This window comes from Chiloscyllium plagiosum, unplaced genomic scaffold, assembly GCF_037043375.1.
Source record: "Chiloscyllium plagiosum isolate Xiang-an unplaced genomic scaffold, Cpla_swu_hap1 HiC_scaffold_4, whole genome shotgun sequence".
NCBI lineage: Eukaryota > Metazoa > Chordata > Chondrichthyes > Orectolobiformes > Hemiscylliidae > Chiloscyllium > Chiloscyllium plagiosum.
The window spans coordinates 125329132-125347968 of NW_028270142.1; the positions used below are offsets into that span (position 1 = coordinate 125329132).

An 18837-nucleotide genomic window follows, 5' to 3' on the forward strand; every position below is an offset into this window, starting at 1 on the left:
ATCAAACCCAGACATGGTGACTACTTTGCAGAATACTTCCACTCTCTCTCAGTAGGAGTGACCACCAGTCTTCCAGTTACTTGCCATTTAAACAAGCCATCTTGCTCAATTGCTAATATTTCCATCTTGGGCAAGCTAGGTGTTCCAACAAAGATCAACACAAGCTGGAGTGATAACACATTGTTTTCCCCTTAGGATACTTTAAAGTGTCTAGGACTCAATGTTGAGTTTTTCAACTTCAGAGTATGACATTTCCTCTATTAGAGAGCTCCATTCCCACACACATACAGACCCTGAGCATGTCCTGTTTGTAACTTGTTGACTTTGCTGTCAGCAGAGCTGACCTATTTTCTCCTTTTCACACCATTCACTTACACTTACTTTGCATTTCTATCTACCTTTTACTATTATGATTGCTCCCTTTGACCTTTGCTGTGAGCACTCTCCACCATCTGTTCCTCTCACTCTTCCTTCACCCCTGTAACCCCGTCAACGGCATTAAAACCACCAATTCTCAGCCCCTTTCAATTCTTGAAGAAAAGATCTATCAGATTCAAAATGCTACCTCTGTTTGTCTCTCCACAGCTGGTACCAGACCCTGTTATATTTTCCCCACGTTTATGGTTAATAATCTTTGCATATTAGTTTGAGTGCATCTTATTTGTAATAAACTAGTCATTATTTTGATGAAACAAAACTGGCTGATTTCTTTTTAAAATACTAACCCAGATTCAGTGCAAAATATATATAATTGGCACAAAAGGTAAAAGTGAAGTTGACATTGTCCTACTGAATCATAGAGCTACTGTCTCATTAGGGAGAGATGACTGGTGGCAGTTTAACCTGAGAGTCATTATGACTCAGGTGAAGGGAAAGGTTGAGAAGAAGACACCCTCATGGGGTAACCTCATCCAGTGGGGAAATTGAACCCATGCTGTTGGTGTTCCTCTGCATCATGAGCCAGCCGACCAGCCAACTGGAAATTGACCATATCACCACTTAAGTTAAATTTTAAATTTGATCTGACTAATGGAGCAGTGGGACTAGGAATGAATTGATGCGTCTTTCCAAACTCAGTTATAAAATTTGAAAGAATAAAACAAAATCAGATCTTCATTTCACCTTCTTGGCTCGAAAGAAACATGTCTTCATTTGTCAGGTATCTCCTTATAATGAAGGCTTTTTATCTTTTGCATCGTCTTAGTGATTTATTTTTTGTGGACCTTCTTTGTCACTGTTTCATGAATGTTTAAGTTATCTGATATTAAGGCACTAGGCAAAGATATTTATAGGTATTAACATATCATCACTATTTCCTACATGACAGATTTACAAGACCATAAGGACATAAGACATAGGAGTGGAAGTAAGGCTATTGGGCCAATCGAGTCCTTTCCGTCATTTAATCATGGCTGATGGGCATTTCAACTCTACTTACCTGTACTCTCCCCGTAGCCCTTAATTCCTTGTGAGATCAAAAATTTATCAATCTCTGCCTTGAAGACATTTAATGTCCCAGCCTCCACTGCGATCCATGGCAATGAATTCCACAGGCCCACCCCTCTCTGGCTGAAGAAATGTCTCCTCATTTCCATTCTAAATTGACCCCCTCTAATTCTAAGGCTGTACACATGGGTCCTCGTCTCCCTGCCTAACGGAAATAACTTCCCAGCGTCCACCCTTTCTTAGCCATGCATTATCTATAAGATCTCCCCTCAACCTTCTAAACTCTAATGAATACAGCCGCTCATCATATGTTAGGCCTACCATTCCAGGGATCATTCGTGTGAATCTCTGCTGGACATGCTCCAGTGCCAGTATGTCCTTCCTGAGGTGGGGAGTCCAAAATTGGACACAGTATTCTAAATGTGGCCTAACTAGAGCTTTATAAAGTCTCAGAAGCACATCACTGCTTTTATATTCCAACCCTCTTGAGATAAATGATAACATGACATTTGGTTTCTTAATCATGGATTCAACCTGCGAGTTAACCTTTAGAGAATCCTGGACTAGCACTCCCAGCTCCCTTTGTACTTCGGCTTTATGAATTTTCTCCGCATTTAGAAAATAGTCCATGCCTGCATTCTTTTTTTCCAGAGTGCAAGACCTCACATTTGCTCACATTGAATTTCATCAGCCATTTCCTGGACCACTCTCCTAAACTGTCTAAATCTTTCTGCAGTCTCCCCACCTCCTCATTACCACATGCCTATCCACCTAACTTCGCATCATTGGCGAACTTTGCCAGAATTCCCCCAATCCCTTCATCCAGATCATTAATATATAAAGTGAACAGCTGCGGTCCCAGCAATAAACCCTGCGGGACATCACTTGTCACCGGCTGCCATTCCGAAAAATAATCTTTTATCCCAACTCTCTATCTTTTGTCAGACAGCCAATCCTCAATCCATGCCAGTAGATTACCATGGGCCTTCATCTTACTCAGCAGCCTCCTGTGAGGCACCTTATCAAAGGTATTTTGGAAGTCTAGGTAGATAACATCCACTGGGTTTCCCTGGTTTAATCTACATTACCTCTTCAAAGAATTCTAACAGGTTTGTCAGGCATGACTTCCCCTTACTAAATCTATGCTGACTTGTTCTAATCTGACCCTGCACTTCCAAAAATTTAGAAATCTCATCCTTAACAATGGATTCTAGAATTTTACCAACAACCCAGGTTAGGCTAATCAGCTTGTAATTTTTCCATCTTTTATCTTGATCCTTTCTTGAACAAGGGGGTTACAACAGTGATTTTCTAATAATCTGGGACTTTCCCTGACTCCAGTGACTTTTAAAAGATCACAACCAATGCCTCCGCTATTTACTCAGCCACCTCACTCAGAATTCTAGGATGTTGCCCATTGGGGCCAGGAGATTTATCAATTTTTAAACCTTTTAGCTTTTCTAGCACTTTCTCTTTTGTAATGGCTACCATACTCAACTCTGCCCCTGACTCTCTTTAATTGTTGGGATATTACTCATGTCTTCCACTGTGAAGACTGTCACAAAGTACTTATTAATTTCTTCAGCTATTTCCTTATTGAGATATTAAGATTGTTTATTGAAATTATGATCTTCCAACTTGAGACAACATAATGGTGAATCTATTTCAGAAGCATTGCTGATCTCACCATATTTGTACAACTTTATTCTTCAATTAACAGATAGCATTGAAGCCAACATTGAGAATGCAGCTTCAAATGTTGTTTCAGCTAATGAGCAATTGGCAAAAGCAAATCAGCATCAGGTAAGTCTCTGTTAAAATCTTCTTAAGGACATTGAGAGCTAATACATTATTGTTGAAATTGGACAAAGATAATTGAACCATGACTTTAAACCAACAGAGAAAGTAGCATTGAATTCTGTTGTTACACATATGATGGTAGACACTCCAATTTCTTTCCATCACATGTTCAGGGATCTCCTCCTTTCTTGATACCTGCCATTGCAATTTTTGACAGGATTTTCAACTCCATACTCGGGCTGTTTGGCCATGTGATGAACACACTTTGAAACCAGTCCAGGACTGGCTTTGACCCTGGATCTTCTGGGTTGGTAGTAGGGACACAAGCCACTGCATCACACAATCTCCTTAATATCACTACATTTCTCAAATTTGAAAATAATCTCGTGACATGTCTTCCCATTTTCATGTTCTTTGTTGTTTTGTGTATGTTATGTTTCCTTATTTTGCAAATAACCGTCGTAAATTGTTCTATTATGTTTGCAAGCAAGTTTTCGAAATCCAATTGAAAGACCTATTTGCAGCCAATATTACCAGAATTTGTTCTTCCATTTTCTTTTCAGTTGCCATTACTATTGGTTCTAATGATTCTTTTAGAGATATATAGATAACTTTTAAAGTAATAGGTTTGCAATCAGTTGGTGTGAAATGAAGAGCTTTTTATGGGCATTGTGAGAAGTGAGGGAAGAAATTGGAGACCCCCCAGAAGGTTATATGCTGGAGGGTGCCTTTATTTAAGAAACACTGTAAGGAGAAACCTGGAAACTATAGACCCGTTATTTTGACATTGGTGGTGGATAAGTTGTTGGAGGGATTCTGAAAGATAGGGTTTACATGCATTTGGAGAGGCAAGGACTGATTAAGAATAGTCAGCATGGCTTTGTGTGAGTTGATATGTGTGACCTTTTTCAAATATGTGTTCCAATACTCCAAGAGCAATACATTCTACAATGGAAAAGTACTGTTGAAGAAATAGAAGATGTCTTTCTGATATTTGTGCATTTGTCATTCTCTAGCTTTGTGGGATAGTTATATTATATATGATAACTGAATTGAGAAAGATTATATCAATGACAAATCTTCCTCTCTTTTTATTCGGTGCGAGAGGCTTTTATAGGACTAGTATGCCATTTTCCCATGAGGAGATAAATAATATAGGATTCAGTGATCAAGCAACAATGGGCCTAAAGCTGGACATTCTAAATAGATGCACAGCTGGAGAAATCGGGCTTGACAGAAAATTATTCAAACTAAATTCAACAGCAGCTATTGGCTACAGGGAACAGTGGAAACCAAGATCAAAGACATAACAAATGTTCAGGGGAGCCAGTTACAACCAACCCGAGGGTTGCATATTGGAGAAATATTGATCAGACTTTCGGGCACCTTGACATCCAGAAGTGCCTGAGGATGAGTCTTCACACCACTCTGCGTAGCAACAGTGAACAATGTTGGTGTGACCCTATTGGATGCATTGATCCTGCTTATGACCTCACTGGCCAAAGGGCACAGAATATTCAGGAGGTCCAGGACAAAGGGAACAAAAATATACGTCTGGCAGCCACCCCCTCAGTGAAGACTCACAGCAAGATTTGTGGCTGAAGATACAGGGGAAGATCCACCCTGACCTGGGTGTTACAACACAGGGTAAACCTCCCTGCTAATTTAAACCTGTAACACAGAAAAGATTTACCCTGTGCGGTAATCTGTGAAAATTTGAGAGGCCAAGAACTATCCCAAAGGTTACTATTTAAAGTAAAACTTAACAACTTTATTTCTTAAAGTATAACAGAGAATAATTAATGAACTACTATTTACAACTCCTTTCTCTAACTTATCTTTTACCTTCCCCTTCTACAATACTAGTCTGATATACCCCCCCCCCCGATTAAGATTTACCAAAAAATCAAATTTCAAAACCAGCCAACTGTCGAATCTTCTCTTTGTGGATTTGCTCTCCAGGTCGATGTTGATGCTTTTTCTCTATGCAAACTCCTTCTCTGGAAAAATACCCCTCAAAGAGTTCTTACTAGTAGCCAACATCTGTTGGTATTTTGGCAGTTTTCCCTCAACTGTTCAGTTTTCCCCAGTCTTATACCCCCAAACATCAGATTGTGTCATTGGCTTTTAAGTTTGTCAATATACTAAATTCGAACTTGATTGGAGTTTGGTAATTTTGGGGTATAATTTAAAAGGTATGGCCAAATTTGAATTTGTTTTGTCGTCACCCAGGCAACCCAGCTAATCGAGCTGTTTCAACCAAATGTTACGTTGTTATCTTATCCAGAACACTCGGTGCTGTGTCAGGTAGTTTGGGCAGATTTTAACTCTCTTAAAGGCACAGTACACCCACATTCCCATAAAACTGGGCGACCCAGCTTCATAGAAGAGAGCCACGTCAGAGAGGAAGGAGCTTCCAACGGCCTAGCTCAAACATGTGGATTTTTGTGGGTAATATCCCTACTGGGATGGATAGAGTTAGATAGAGAGTAAATATTGTGGGAATTTGGGAAATGGTGTTTTCAGTAAGGAATATTTTGTGAGTAAAATCAAATTGAAGTACAAACTGAATTCTGTGTGCCTTTTTTCAATGAACGGCTGAGCAAAGTGTTTTTAATACATAAACTAGTCAAAATATCCAAAACATGGACAACAATTTCCTCTTTGCTGAAATATTTAAAATTCTTAAGTCGGCTCGCTGATCTGGTAGATTTAGAGTCATAGAGTCATAGAGATGTACAGCATGAAAACAGACCCTTTGGTCCAACCCATCCATGCTGACCAGATATCCCAACCCAATCTAGTCCCACCTGCCAGCACCCGGCCCATATCCCTCCAAACCCTTTCTATTCATATACCCATCCAAATGCCTCTTAAATGTTGCAATTGTACCAGCCATCACCACTTCCTCTGGCAGCTCATTCCAAACACATACCACCCTCTGTGTGAAAACGTTGCCCCTTAGGTCTCTTTTATATCTTTCCCCTCTCACCCTAAACATATGCTCTATAGTTCTGGACTCCCCAACCCCAGAGAAAGCACCTGGTCTATTTATCCTATCCATGCCCCTCATAATTTTGTAAACCTCTATAAGGTCACCCCTCAGCCTCCGACGCTCCAGGGAAAACAGCCCCAGCCTGCTCAGCCTCTCCCTATACCTCAAATCCTCCAACCCTGGCAACATCCTTATAAATCTTTTCTGAATCCTTTCAAGTTTCACAACATCTTTCCAATAGGAAGGAGACCAGAATTGCATGCAATATTCCAACAATGGCCTAACTAATGTCCTGTACAGACATTTTGTCACTATGCTTGGTAACATCAGTGAACTTCTGATGAAGCACTAGTGTAATGTCCCACTTTCTATTTATCTGTCCTGGTCTGTTGTGGTGGGTGATATCACATAGCGGACCCAAAGCTTGGGCTGGATCATGGGAAGGATTGTTTGTTCTAACCTTTGCATAACTGCTTCTGCTGAGAGTCCTTATATTGGTGATCCCATAAGCGGCCCATTGATTTGTTTGTAGATCTTGTCGTTTAAGGTGAAGTGGGTTGTGAAGCACAGGTTTACGAGTTTGAGAATGCTGTCCTTGCTAATGGAATTGGTGCTGTCAGGTCTTTATGTCCTTGGTTCGTCTAGCAGTGAGGCCAGTGTTTCTTTGGCCAGGATGATGTTTATTGATGTGAATAGGTCCATCATGTTGAAGGAAACCATGACCTCATCATCCTCTACCTGACAAACTTTGGATCCGCTCTGTGGATGACACCTTTGTCATCATGAAATGCAACAAATTAGAAGAAACCCACAAACATATAAAAAACATCCTTACCAGTATAAAGTTCACCAAAGAGGATGCGAACAACAGACTGTCCTTCTTAGATGTCACAGCAGAATGAAGAGTTACTGGAAAGCTGCAGACTAGCATCTACAGGAAAGCTACACACACAGACCAGATACTCAGCGACAGGAGCAATCATCCCAACACCCGCAAACAGAGCTGAATCAGGACATTATTTAGATGAGCCACAGCACACTGCAGCATCCAGGAACTAGGAGAAGCTGAGGAAAAACACCTATACAGTGTATTCAGGAACAACAGGTACCCGATAAGTGCAATCTGCCAATTCCTATGCAACAGACCTAAACTAGAAGACATAAGACGCCAAGAGACTCTAGCCACACTACCATACATCGAAGACATCTCGGAGATGATGACCAAACTACTCCGGCCCCTCTGCATCATGGTAGCCCACAAACTTACCACCACACTGAAACAGCTCCTGATGATTTTGAAGAATCCTGTACCAACAACCAGCAGACAAAAACGTCATTTACAAAATACCCTGCAGCGACAGCAACAAACATTACATTGGAAAGACAGGCAGGAGACTAGCCACCTGGATACATGGGCACCAACTAGCTACCAAACGACATGACCAACTATCACTGGTATCCTTACACACAGACGAAGAAGGACACCAGTTCCACTGGGACAATGCATCCATCCTAGAACAGGCTGAACAAAGACACACACGGGAATCCCTAGAGGCCGGGCATTCAAACCAGAACTCCATTAACAAACATATTGATTTGGACCCAATTTACCAACCTCTCAGAAAAAGAACCGGAAGTGATGTCACCACCACAACAGACCAAGACACATAAATAGCAAGTGGGACAGTACACTAGTGCTTCATTGGAAGCTCACTGATGATGTTACCTAGCATGGTGTCAAAACGTCTGAGAACAAATCTACCAGCTCAGTGAGCAAATTTATAATCTGTTCCAAAACCAGAGCAAACAATCTCTAAAATCGCAATTTAAAATTCTTTACCAAAACTCAACAACAACTTGTATTTGTATAACACATTTACCTTAGCAAAGCTTCAATAAATACCTACCAAGATCAGATAATATTCAACACTGAGCCTGACCAGTAGACAAATGAACCAAATAGTAGACAGAGATCTAAAGCAGGACAAAAAGGTGGAGAAAGGCAGTCAGGTTTAGAAGGAGACTTCCAAAATCTGAGGTCTAGGTATCTGAAGGCACAGCTGCCACTAGTTATAAGAGGGTCTCCTTCTCAACCTCTCCCCTTCACCTGAGGTGGGGTTGACCCTCAGATGAAATTACCTCCGATCTGTAATGAGAGAGCAGCTCTGTGGTCCAGTAGGACGATGGTGACTTTTCTGTTTTTATCAGGGGATGTCAGTTAGCTAAATTGAATGGAATGGTGGTTTGCAATACAGAGTGACACTAGCAGTGTGGGTTCAATTCCTGTCCTGGCTGAGGTTACTATGAAGAATTGTCCATTTCAGCCTCTCCTGAGGCATGGTGACCCTCAGGTTGAACCACCACCAGGATGTCACTCTCTCTAATAAGAGAGCAGCCCAGTGGTCTGGTAAGACTGTGGCAAATTTACCTTTGTTTTAGTTTAATCCCATGGATTTTAATAGCATCTTTCATATCTTTAATGTCAATTTTATTGAGGAGATTTTTTTTACCACACTTGACTATTTAATTGCTTCCCCAAAATGGGTTGGGAGAAAGTGAGGACTGCAGATGCTGGAGATCACAATCGAGAGTGTGGTGCTGAAAAAGCACAGCAAGTCAGGCAGCATCCAAGGAGCAGGAGAATCGAAGTTTCGGGCAAGAGCCCTTCATCGTTCCTAATGAAGGGTTTATGTCTGAAATGTCGATTCTCCTGCTCCTCAGATGCTGCCTGACCTGTGCTTTTCCAGCACCACACTCCCTAAATTAAGTTGCCTGACAATCTTTTATCCCTTTCAAATGTGTGCACTACGACCATTACACATCAGGTGAGTAAACCATTTGTTGTATTACTGTGTAGGCTGTGATCAAGGAAGTTGCCTCCACAGGTTCAATGTTTTGCTAGTTTATTTTTAATTCTTTTAAAATTAATCCATTGCAATTCAAAAGGTCTAAATAATTTTCAATATGTAAATTAAGCTCCTTGTAGTGTACTTCATAGATCTGTTGAGTGCGCCCAAACCGCTTATTTCTGTTTTTGCGTGACATATGATTAATAAAACAAGATGCATTTGAAGACATTAAGATTAAGGATTTTGCACTTCAGTGCTTCTGGCTCATAATGCAAGCACATATCAGGAAATTGTGCCCTTCCAGGCCTTGGTTTACTGATCATTAATTCTAAAGGATATAAAAAACATTGTAGAATATGGTATTCTCTGCCAGTTGTGACAGCATACACTTTTTTCAAATGTTTTTTAAAAACTAACGTGGTTTTGAAATAATTAGAGTTTTCCCGAACTTGCGACTGTGAGACCTTGTATTTATTTTCTTGCAAGACATAATTTTCTTGCATTTGGGCAGAAGAAATAAAGAGAGACAATGCAGGCTCAATGGGACAACGTTGAGGGATGTACAGGAGCAGAATGTCCTTGGGGTTCACGTGCATGATTCCCTGAATGTGGCCAGGCGAGTTGAAACTGTTGAAGGCTTATCGCATCCTTGGGTTTATGGATAGAGGCATAGAGTTTAAAAGCAAGGAAGTGATGCCGTACCTCTACAAATCATTGGCCAGACCAGATTTGGAGTATTATGTTCAGTTCTCAGCACCTTATTTAAGGAAGGATGTTAACGCCCTGGAGAGAGTTCAAAGGAGATTTACGAAAATGAAATAAGGAATGAGGGATTTTATATACAAACATTTTTATATAAAAATTTGAGAAACTGGGCTTATTCTCCTTGGAACAGAGAATGTTAAGAGGTGACCTTATTAAGGTGTTCAAAATTCTGAACAATTTTGACATGGTAAACAAGGATATTCTGTTTCCAATAGTTGGCATGTCAGTAGCTAGGGTCACAATTTCAAGATTGTCAGCAAGACAGTTCGCAGTGAGATGAGGAGAAGCCTATTTACTCAGGGAGCTCTTAGGATTTGGAATGAGCTGCCTGTGACAGTGTTGAAGCTGACTTCAATAGAAAAATTTGAAAGAGATCTGGATATACACTTGAAAGTGATTAATGTAGAGGGCAATGGAAATAGTGGCTGGAGAATGTGACTAGCTGAGTTCTTTCGAGAGTACAAACATGATGAGTTCGATAGCCTCTTTCTGTACTATAAAATTGTTAGATTCTTTTGAAAAATGGAGGAGTATTTCTGCCATGTTTTCTTCTGAATAACTGTCATTTGCTTTGCTACATATTTCTCGATATAAATTCACAGATTTTTGAATGTTGAATGACTTATAAGCAACATAATATGGACCTAAATGTTAATCAGCCATCAAATGCTAATCACCCATCTGCTATTTAATAAAAAAGAGGTGTTAATACTACCCTTTTTTCTTGTTGGGAAACTCAAGTGGAGGACAAAGGATGGCAGTGCAGGGCACTGCCAAAGTTTAAAAAATGGAAGACAAAGTGAGCTGTGTCAATAAGCAATGCCTCAGGAAGGACAAATTTAGGCGATTGATCGCTTATCGACTGTGGAAGGAATGGAAGATAGAGGGATTCAGCACTTTCTCAATTTTAGGTTCAAGAAAGGGTATGAACTTAACAGAAGGTCTGAAAATCCAGATGCATTTTGTTATGACCTAATTTGTCTTATTCTTTAGATTTATTTTTTGTCGAGTATGCTAAACATGACTGCTTGAACACTGTGTGAATGCAAATGTAGACAATTTGAATAACTGGCCGAGCAGGCACCTGATGGGGTTAAGTGCATTCTTTGCTTCTGCTTCACCAGTTTTGCTCTCCATTACAGTCAGTGGAGTCTCTTATTGAGCTCCATGCAAATTCACCATTCCATTCGATCCCATCAGTACACCTTAGTTCCAGTAACGGTAAAACTGCTCCCAACAACTCCGTCACGAAAGCAGACTTAAAACAGAGATGAATAAAAGACAAGTAACCAAACCTTTAGATGCTTATAGGAATTGAAATCTTGGGATAAAATGACCAAAGAAAAGAAACAAACAAATTTTCTTTTCATTTTGCATATTTAATAAAAATCGAGATTATTCAAATTCAGTTGTTTAATAATGTCTGTGTTGATGTAGAGGATCAATCAGAATTAATCACTTTTGAAATACGTGTGTTTAATGGGCCTTGATACTGCACATTCTTGATACATTAAGAAACTTTGTTGGCAGCAGAGATATTCAATTTTATTTTTTTAATTAAGACAACAAATTAGCTGGTGGCTTACAAGTCATATATTGACTGGCTTTTCCTTCATTAGCTTGGAGCATGAAACAGCAAAAGGTAAAATTACAGAGCAAAATTGACTTTAATGTCATCGAGCTTGAATATATTTTGGCATTGGATGGAGGTCATATGCTAAGCTTTTTTTTTCCTTGAAATTATAATTTGAGCCTGCCATTTACGGAGCATAATTGTGCTTTGAAAAGGTCAATGTTGGTATGTGATAGAATTCGTCAGATTCTGTAGAACAATATTCTACAACATTTTCAGCAGTGATTTTATTCTGATCCATTTTCATGCCATCACCAGATGTTAACATCACTGGTTAAACTACAATCTATTTCTCAGCCATATTTACCTAGAGAAGATGGTGGTGAGCTGGACAGGCACAGTGCCGTTGGGATGGGAGATACAGGATTTCGAACAAGTGATATAATACACACGTGGTGCAATCTCCAAGAAATGAACCTTCAATGTTTTGGACCAGATTTCCATGGCAACTGGAAGATTTTTGAAAATAGTGTGTGAGACCTGGATGCAAAAGTCTCACCCACGTAGCTGATAGATCTTGCAATTGCCACAACAGGCAAGGGAGTTGAAAATAAAGCACACTGTAAGAGATCCAAACCCAGCAGAGCCATCAATGCTGCATCCAATCAAATCCAATTTTGGCTATTCCCAGAGTCTTAATTCAGTGAATCACAAATTAATAGATTATCTGTAAATACCCCTGTAGAGTAGATAACATTTGTTTCAGAAGCTTGAAAAAAAAGATAAAATTAGACTTTAAATAATCTTTTAGGGTTAAAGAAAAACTGCATGCTTAAATTGTTTGATTTACAGGCCATCTGGTATCGGTTAGAAAAAAAGATAATTTTCATCTTTTCCTACAGTTTATATTTATGTCTTTGATTGAGACTGGATTGAGACTGCCACTGAGATTATTGTGATTGTTTGACCAAGTTTCAAAAGGTAAAGCATGCTCAGTAGGTTTGTGTTCTGTTCATATTTTGATTGACAGTTTAAGAGGCAATTAAAGGATTAAAATCAAAATGGATAACAAATGGAAATTTCTTTTCATGGTAGGTTGAATGTAAGATGGGAGTTAAAATCAAAGAATGGGAGTTTTTTTTCAGTATCAAGTATGTATTGAATGAGAGTTGTATTAAATTGTTGGAAGTTTTTTCTAAAAATCTCCACATAGCTCCTGTGGTATGCCCATGGCCGATATTGGGTGAGTGACTATGAGTATGCCATGAGAACGTGAATTGGAATGTGTGGGGAGGCAAGAGGTTGTGAGGGATGAGGGAAAGATAATATAACATTATAGAATGACACAGAATAGGTGCAAGCCTACTAACCCAGCTAATGTTTAAACCACTTGGTCACCAATGATCTGACTAGTTCATTGGGCCCAACTCGATCATACTTCTGTTTCCCGAGGATGAATACTGGGTCCTTTAAACAGAGCCCCCCTGAAACAGAAATCATTCTGCCCATTTGGGAAATTTCATTGTCAAAGCCCAATCAGTTGAAACGTCCGAAATCAATATTTAGATTATTTCTATTTCATGGCTTTTGTTATGAGACTACCATCTCAGCAGGTCATGCTTAGTTTCACTAATGCTACCTTTATAAATGTAGATGAAAAACAGATATTGATCTGTGGTGCTGATTCAATTAAGCAGACGTAGTCACCACTTTTCTCCACTTCACATCTGACAACATTGACTTAATTGAGACAATTCAATATGATCTGCCTGCATCCAGTAGCCATTTTTCAATGGAATGAGCAAGATGTAGGCTCAATGCTTTCCTCAACTGGAATACCATTGGTTTTAGCAAGAACCAGAAATCAGGAGGGAAATTTCAACCTTGATAGATCACAGAAAATATGATGTAGCACCCCATCACTATTCCATTTTATATGAGCAGACTTTTAACAGGTAGAAGGACAAGCTTTAAATCCAACCTATTTTGGAATGTAATTCTGTACCGCTCCATATAACACCATCTATTGTTGATTTAGATTAACTAGCAATTGCAGTTAACTTTTAATAGGAATCTATTACGGCTTCTATACATCAGGCCTCCATGGTTTTCATCAAAGCAAAATCATCAAAAACCCAAGCTGTTTTCTGTCTGATCTATTAAAATCTGTATCATCCTTCCCAGTACCCTTCCACCGACACCCTCCTTCGACTGACCAAACTGGTCCTCACCCTGAACAACTTTTCTTTCCAATCCTCCCACTTTCTCCAAACAAAAGGAGTAGCCATGGGCACCCGCATGGGCCCCAGCTATGCCTGCCTCTTCGTAGGGTATGTGGAACAATCCATCTTCCGCAACTACACTGGCCCCACCCCCCATCTTTTCCTTCGCTACATTGATGACTGTATCGGCGCTACCTCGTGCTCCCACGAGGAGGTTGAACAGTTCATCCACTACACTAACACCTTCCACCCCGACCTCAAATTCACCTGGACAGTCTCGGACTCCTTCCTCCCCTTCCTAGACCTTTCTGTTTCTATCTCAGGCGACCGAATCAACACGGACATCTACTACAAACCAACCGACTCCCATAGCTACCTGGACTACACCTCCTCCCATCCTGCCCCCTGTAAAAACGCCATCCCATTCTCCCAATTCCTTCGTCTCCGCCGCATCTGCTCCCAGGAGGACCAGTTCAAAATACATACAACACAGATGGCCTCCTTCTTCAAGGACCGCAATTTCCCCCCCGACGTAGTCGACGGTGCCCTCCACCGCATCTCCTCCACTTCCCGCTCCTCCGCCCTTGAGCCCCGCCCCTCCAACCGCCACCAGGACAGAACCCCACTGGTCCTCACCTACCACCCCACCAATCTCCATGTACAGCGCATCATCCGCCGTCACTTCCGCCACCTCCAAACAGACCCCAGCACCAAGGATATATTTCCCTCCCCTCCCCTATCAGCTTTCCGTAGAGACCACTCCCTCCGCGACTCCCTTGTCAGATCCACACCCCCCACCGACCCAACCTCCACTCCCGGCACCTTCCCTTGCAACCACAGGAGGTGCAACACTTGCGCCCACACCTCCCCCCTCCAAGGCCCCAAAGGAAACTTCCATATCCGCCACAGATTCACCTGCACCTCCACCCACATCATCTACTGCATCCCCTGCAGCCGGTGTGGCCCCCTCTATATTGGGGAGACAGGCCGCCTACTTGCGGAGCGATTCAGAGAGCACCTCTGGGCCACCCGGACGAACCAGCCCAACCACCCTGTAGCACAGCATTTCAACTCCCCCTCCCACTCCACCGAGGATATGCAGGTCATTGGACTCATCCACCGCCAAACCACAACAACGCGACGGTCGGAGGAGGAGCGTCTTATCTTCCGACTGGGAACCCTCCAACCACAGGGGATGAACTTGGACTTCACCAGTTTCTTCATCCCCCCTCCCCCCACCTTGTCTCAGCCGAATCCCTCCAGCCCGGCACCGCCTTCCTGACCTGCAGTCTTCTTCTTGACCTCTCCGCCTCCATCCTACTCTGACCTATCACCCTCACCTTGACCTCTTTCCACCTATCACATTTCCAACGCCCCTCCTCCAAGTCCCTCCTCCCTACCTTTTATCTTCTCCTGCTGAACACTCTCTGCTCATTCCTGAAGAAGGGCCTGTGCCCGAAACGTCGAATCTCCTGTTCCCTGGATGCTGCCTGACCTGCTGTGCTGTTCCAGCAATAAAGTTTCAACTTTGATCTCCAGCATCTGCAGACCTCACTTTCTCCCCATCATCCTTCTATTAGATAGCTCAGATTCAACACTGCAACTTATTTCCATAAATGGAAGTCATGTCCACTACAATCAAGGAGATGCACATCCTACCCAATATCTAATTATATAATCACAGCACTTGGGCGTCACATACTATTGAAACTGTTCATTGTGTGCAGTAGCTTCTGTGGTTTTTGCATCTGCTGTGTGCACTTATTCTATCTCTAGAAGCCAACCTCATAATTTAATGACACAAGGTCACTTGTAATCTATGGACCTTTATATGGATAAATGGTATTTCTAAACAGGATGTCATTTTAAAGAACAGTACAGATTAGCACCAGGCCCTTCGACCCACCATGTTTGTGCTAACCATTATGCCATTCTGAACTAATCCCATCTGCCTGCACATGGTCTGCGTCCCTCTATTCATGCCTGTTCATATGTCTGTTGAAATGCCTCTTAAACTTTGCTATTATGTATAATTCTACTGTAGTCCTTTGCAATGTGTTCCAGGTGTTATGCACCAGGCCAACCCATTCAAACCATTTCAACAAAGTAGCCTGGATCCTAACTTTGCTAGTTGTTTTAAGCAGGTGTACAGTGGATACTCCCGGAGAGATGCAGCTGGTCAAACCACTTAGTTCTAAACAAAACAGAATTAATTTGCAAGATTACAGAATGAAACGTAAACAAAAGAGAACAGAATATATAATAACTTCACCAATTTGAAATCCCAATCGATAATCCCAACTTAATGACACTGTTCCAAATACTTGCAACAATCCCCATAAACACCCCTTGGCAAAAAAGATACAATCAAACACAACGTATTACAGGAGAGATGTGTGTGAGAGAGAGAGATGGCAGAGAAATTCAGCATGGAACACCCTCTTCCATGTAGCTGTTTCTTTGACCAGCAGCCTCAAAACTGATAGCTTGCTCTGAACAGCCAAACTGCTAAAACTAAACCAAACCAATGATCAGAGGCTTAGATAGCATGGACAGTGAGAGTCTTTTTCCTAGGGTGATGACATCTGCTTGTATGAGAGGGCATAGCTACAAATTGAGGGGTGATAGATTTAAACAGATGTCAGAGGCAGGTTCTTTACTCAGAGTGGTAAGGGCGTAGAATGCCCTGCCTGCCAGTGTTGTTAATTCAGTCACATTAGTGGCATTTAAACAGTCCTTGGATAAGCATATGGATGATGATGGGATAGTGTAGGGTGATGGGCTTAGATTAGTTCACAGGTTGGCGCAACATCAAGGGCCGAAGGGCCTGTTCTGTGCTGTATTGTTCTATGTTCTAAACCAGAGAAAAGCTGAGCTGGGAGAACTGGCCGCTCCCCTTTCATTGTACAAGTGGGTTTTTTTTAAACTTAAAAGCTTCTTCAAGCAGACAAACACAGACAAAACAAAGCCTCTGTCTTTATGACCCCTCTGAAAAATACCCAAGGACAACCTAACCTTGTTAAAGGAGAAGCATCATCTCACAGGTACCTGCAACCTTCTGTGTCAAAAAAAACTTGCCTTGCACATCTCCTTTAAATTTTACCCCTCTCACCTTAAACCTATGTTTTCTAGTATTTGACATTTATACCCTGTGAAAAATACTCCAACTATCCAACATATCCATAATTTTATACACATCTATCAGGTTGCCTCTCGGCCTTTGACACTAGTGAAGTCAATCCAAGTTTGTTCAACCTCTCCTTATAGCTAATGCGCACCAATCCAAACAACATCCTGGTGAACTTATTTGGCACTCTCTCCAAAGCCTCCACAGTCTTCTTGTAGTGTGGTGACTAGGGCTGTACACAATACTCCAAACGTCGCCTCACAAAATTTTTATAGAGTTGCAACATGACTTACCAACCTTTATACTGAATGCCCTGACTGATGAAGGCAAGAATGCTCTACCTCTTCTTTACCACAATACCCACCAGTGTTGCCATTTTCAGGGAGCTATAGACTTGTACCACAAGATCCCTTTGTGCATCAAAGCTCCTGAAGGTCCTGCCACTTTCCTCTTGGATTTGACCTCCTAAAATGAATTGTTCGGATTGAACTCCAATCGCCATTTCTCCGCCCAACTGTCTAACTGATCTACATCCTACTGTATCCTTTTGACAAACAATAGACCAGGGATTGAGGTTAGAGTGACAGCAAAGTGGAAAATTAAAATGACAGGATGATTGGGGGCAGATTTATATCTGAGTAGAGATGTTTCACAAAGCGATCATCCAATCTGTGTTCCCCAACACAGGGAATACTACTTTGTGAGGAGTAGGTGATATGCTTCCTCAAGTTTTCTATATAGTAGCCCATATAACAAGCATTCCAGAGAGTCGGGTTCACATTGAGTCAGATTGCTGAAGGTTTTTTAACAATCAGCTGTAGACACAAATATGATATCATAAGCTTACATATATAGTTGGGGTCACATAACATTACATACACACTTCATTTGTTGGCGAACTAAATGACTCCTAATATGCAGGCAATTGAAAGACTGAACAGAGAGTAAGATGGATACCTTTCATGGTAGAGTACCATATGTCATCATGCTATCGAACTGTCTTAACAATATATGACTTTCTGAGACCTGTGCAATAATATGATGCCCCTTTCTTTTCCCTTTGAAGAATAGGAAACCATTTATGATAAATATTCCCAAGGATTCCTGTTGCCACTGTGTCTTTATACATTGATGTGCAATATAACCAAATCTCATCATTATACAATTATTATTCTGTAGTTTTGTTCAGTCATGTGTGTTATCTGTCATTCCGGACTTAAGTGCATTGTGGTACATAGTTATTGTCAGGTGTGATATCAGTATCGGAGTCAATGTCTTCTGTGATGGATGGTTGATCATGGATCATTCAGACATGTCATCTGTTTTTCGTAAGATTTGATCATGGTTTGTGACATCCTATGACTTGTGCTGAACATCACATTGTGTTATCTTTCTAGGACCCAAGACATACATATGAAAACTTCAGTCTCTAATACTTTATCCTGGTTCACACTAAGGAAACTGTCTGCATATTCATTGATTATGCATTTTCTTCCTTGTATGATGAAGTCCATGATCACTGCGTCAAGCTACTTGGCAGATCTTTGGACAGCCACAATAAATCTACAAGCTGCTCCCCAAGGCGATGGTTTACCCTCATTGGTCACTGTTATGTTTAGGAGACAGATCCATGCCTTTCTTCCATCACACACATTTACCACTCAACCACATGTACATGATAAGACCAGAAAAATAGCTGGTATGATTTTGCAGAAGGAATTTCATGCGGAATGAGAGACTAATTCAGTAATTGAGATAGATGAAGTTGACATGTTCCATATGACATGATCAGTTGATCCATGTTCTTGTTGATGCCAGGCCAATAAATTGGTGTAAATTTATTCTGCACCAATGTAACCTTTGTATGTACGGTCAAACATATTTCAGTGAAGAGATTGTGGAATAAGCTTTGTTTGCTTTTACAAAGTACGCTATCAGAGAGTCCTCCATCTCTGAATGACTAAAAAGAATGTACTTCTTTGTGATCTTTTGAAATATTCGGGTTCTCTATTGCTATTTTGTAATTAACCTGTTCAGAGAAGTTATGATTCACCTCTGGT

At 41.0% G+C, this 18837-nt stretch overlaps 1 protein-coding gene across 5 annotated transcripts in view; it reads left to right on the forward strand.

The window, feature by feature from the left end:
- tsnare1 (T-SNARE Domain Containing 1) overlaps positions 1-18837 on the forward strand; it is a 912841-nt gene that overhangs the window by 583875 nt on the left and 310129 nt on the right. For all 5 annotated transcript variants that reach the window (XR_015757044.1, XR_015757042.1, XR_015757043.1 and 2 more), the window contains one exon: positions 3167-3249. Coding sequence is in view for 2 of the 5 variants with exons in the window: in XM_087986629.1 (XP_087842755.1) it covers positions 3167-3249 (83 nt within the window). In the remaining 3 variants the exon portion in view is untranslated. The remainder of the gene's footprint in view (positions 1-3166; positions 3250-18837) is intronic.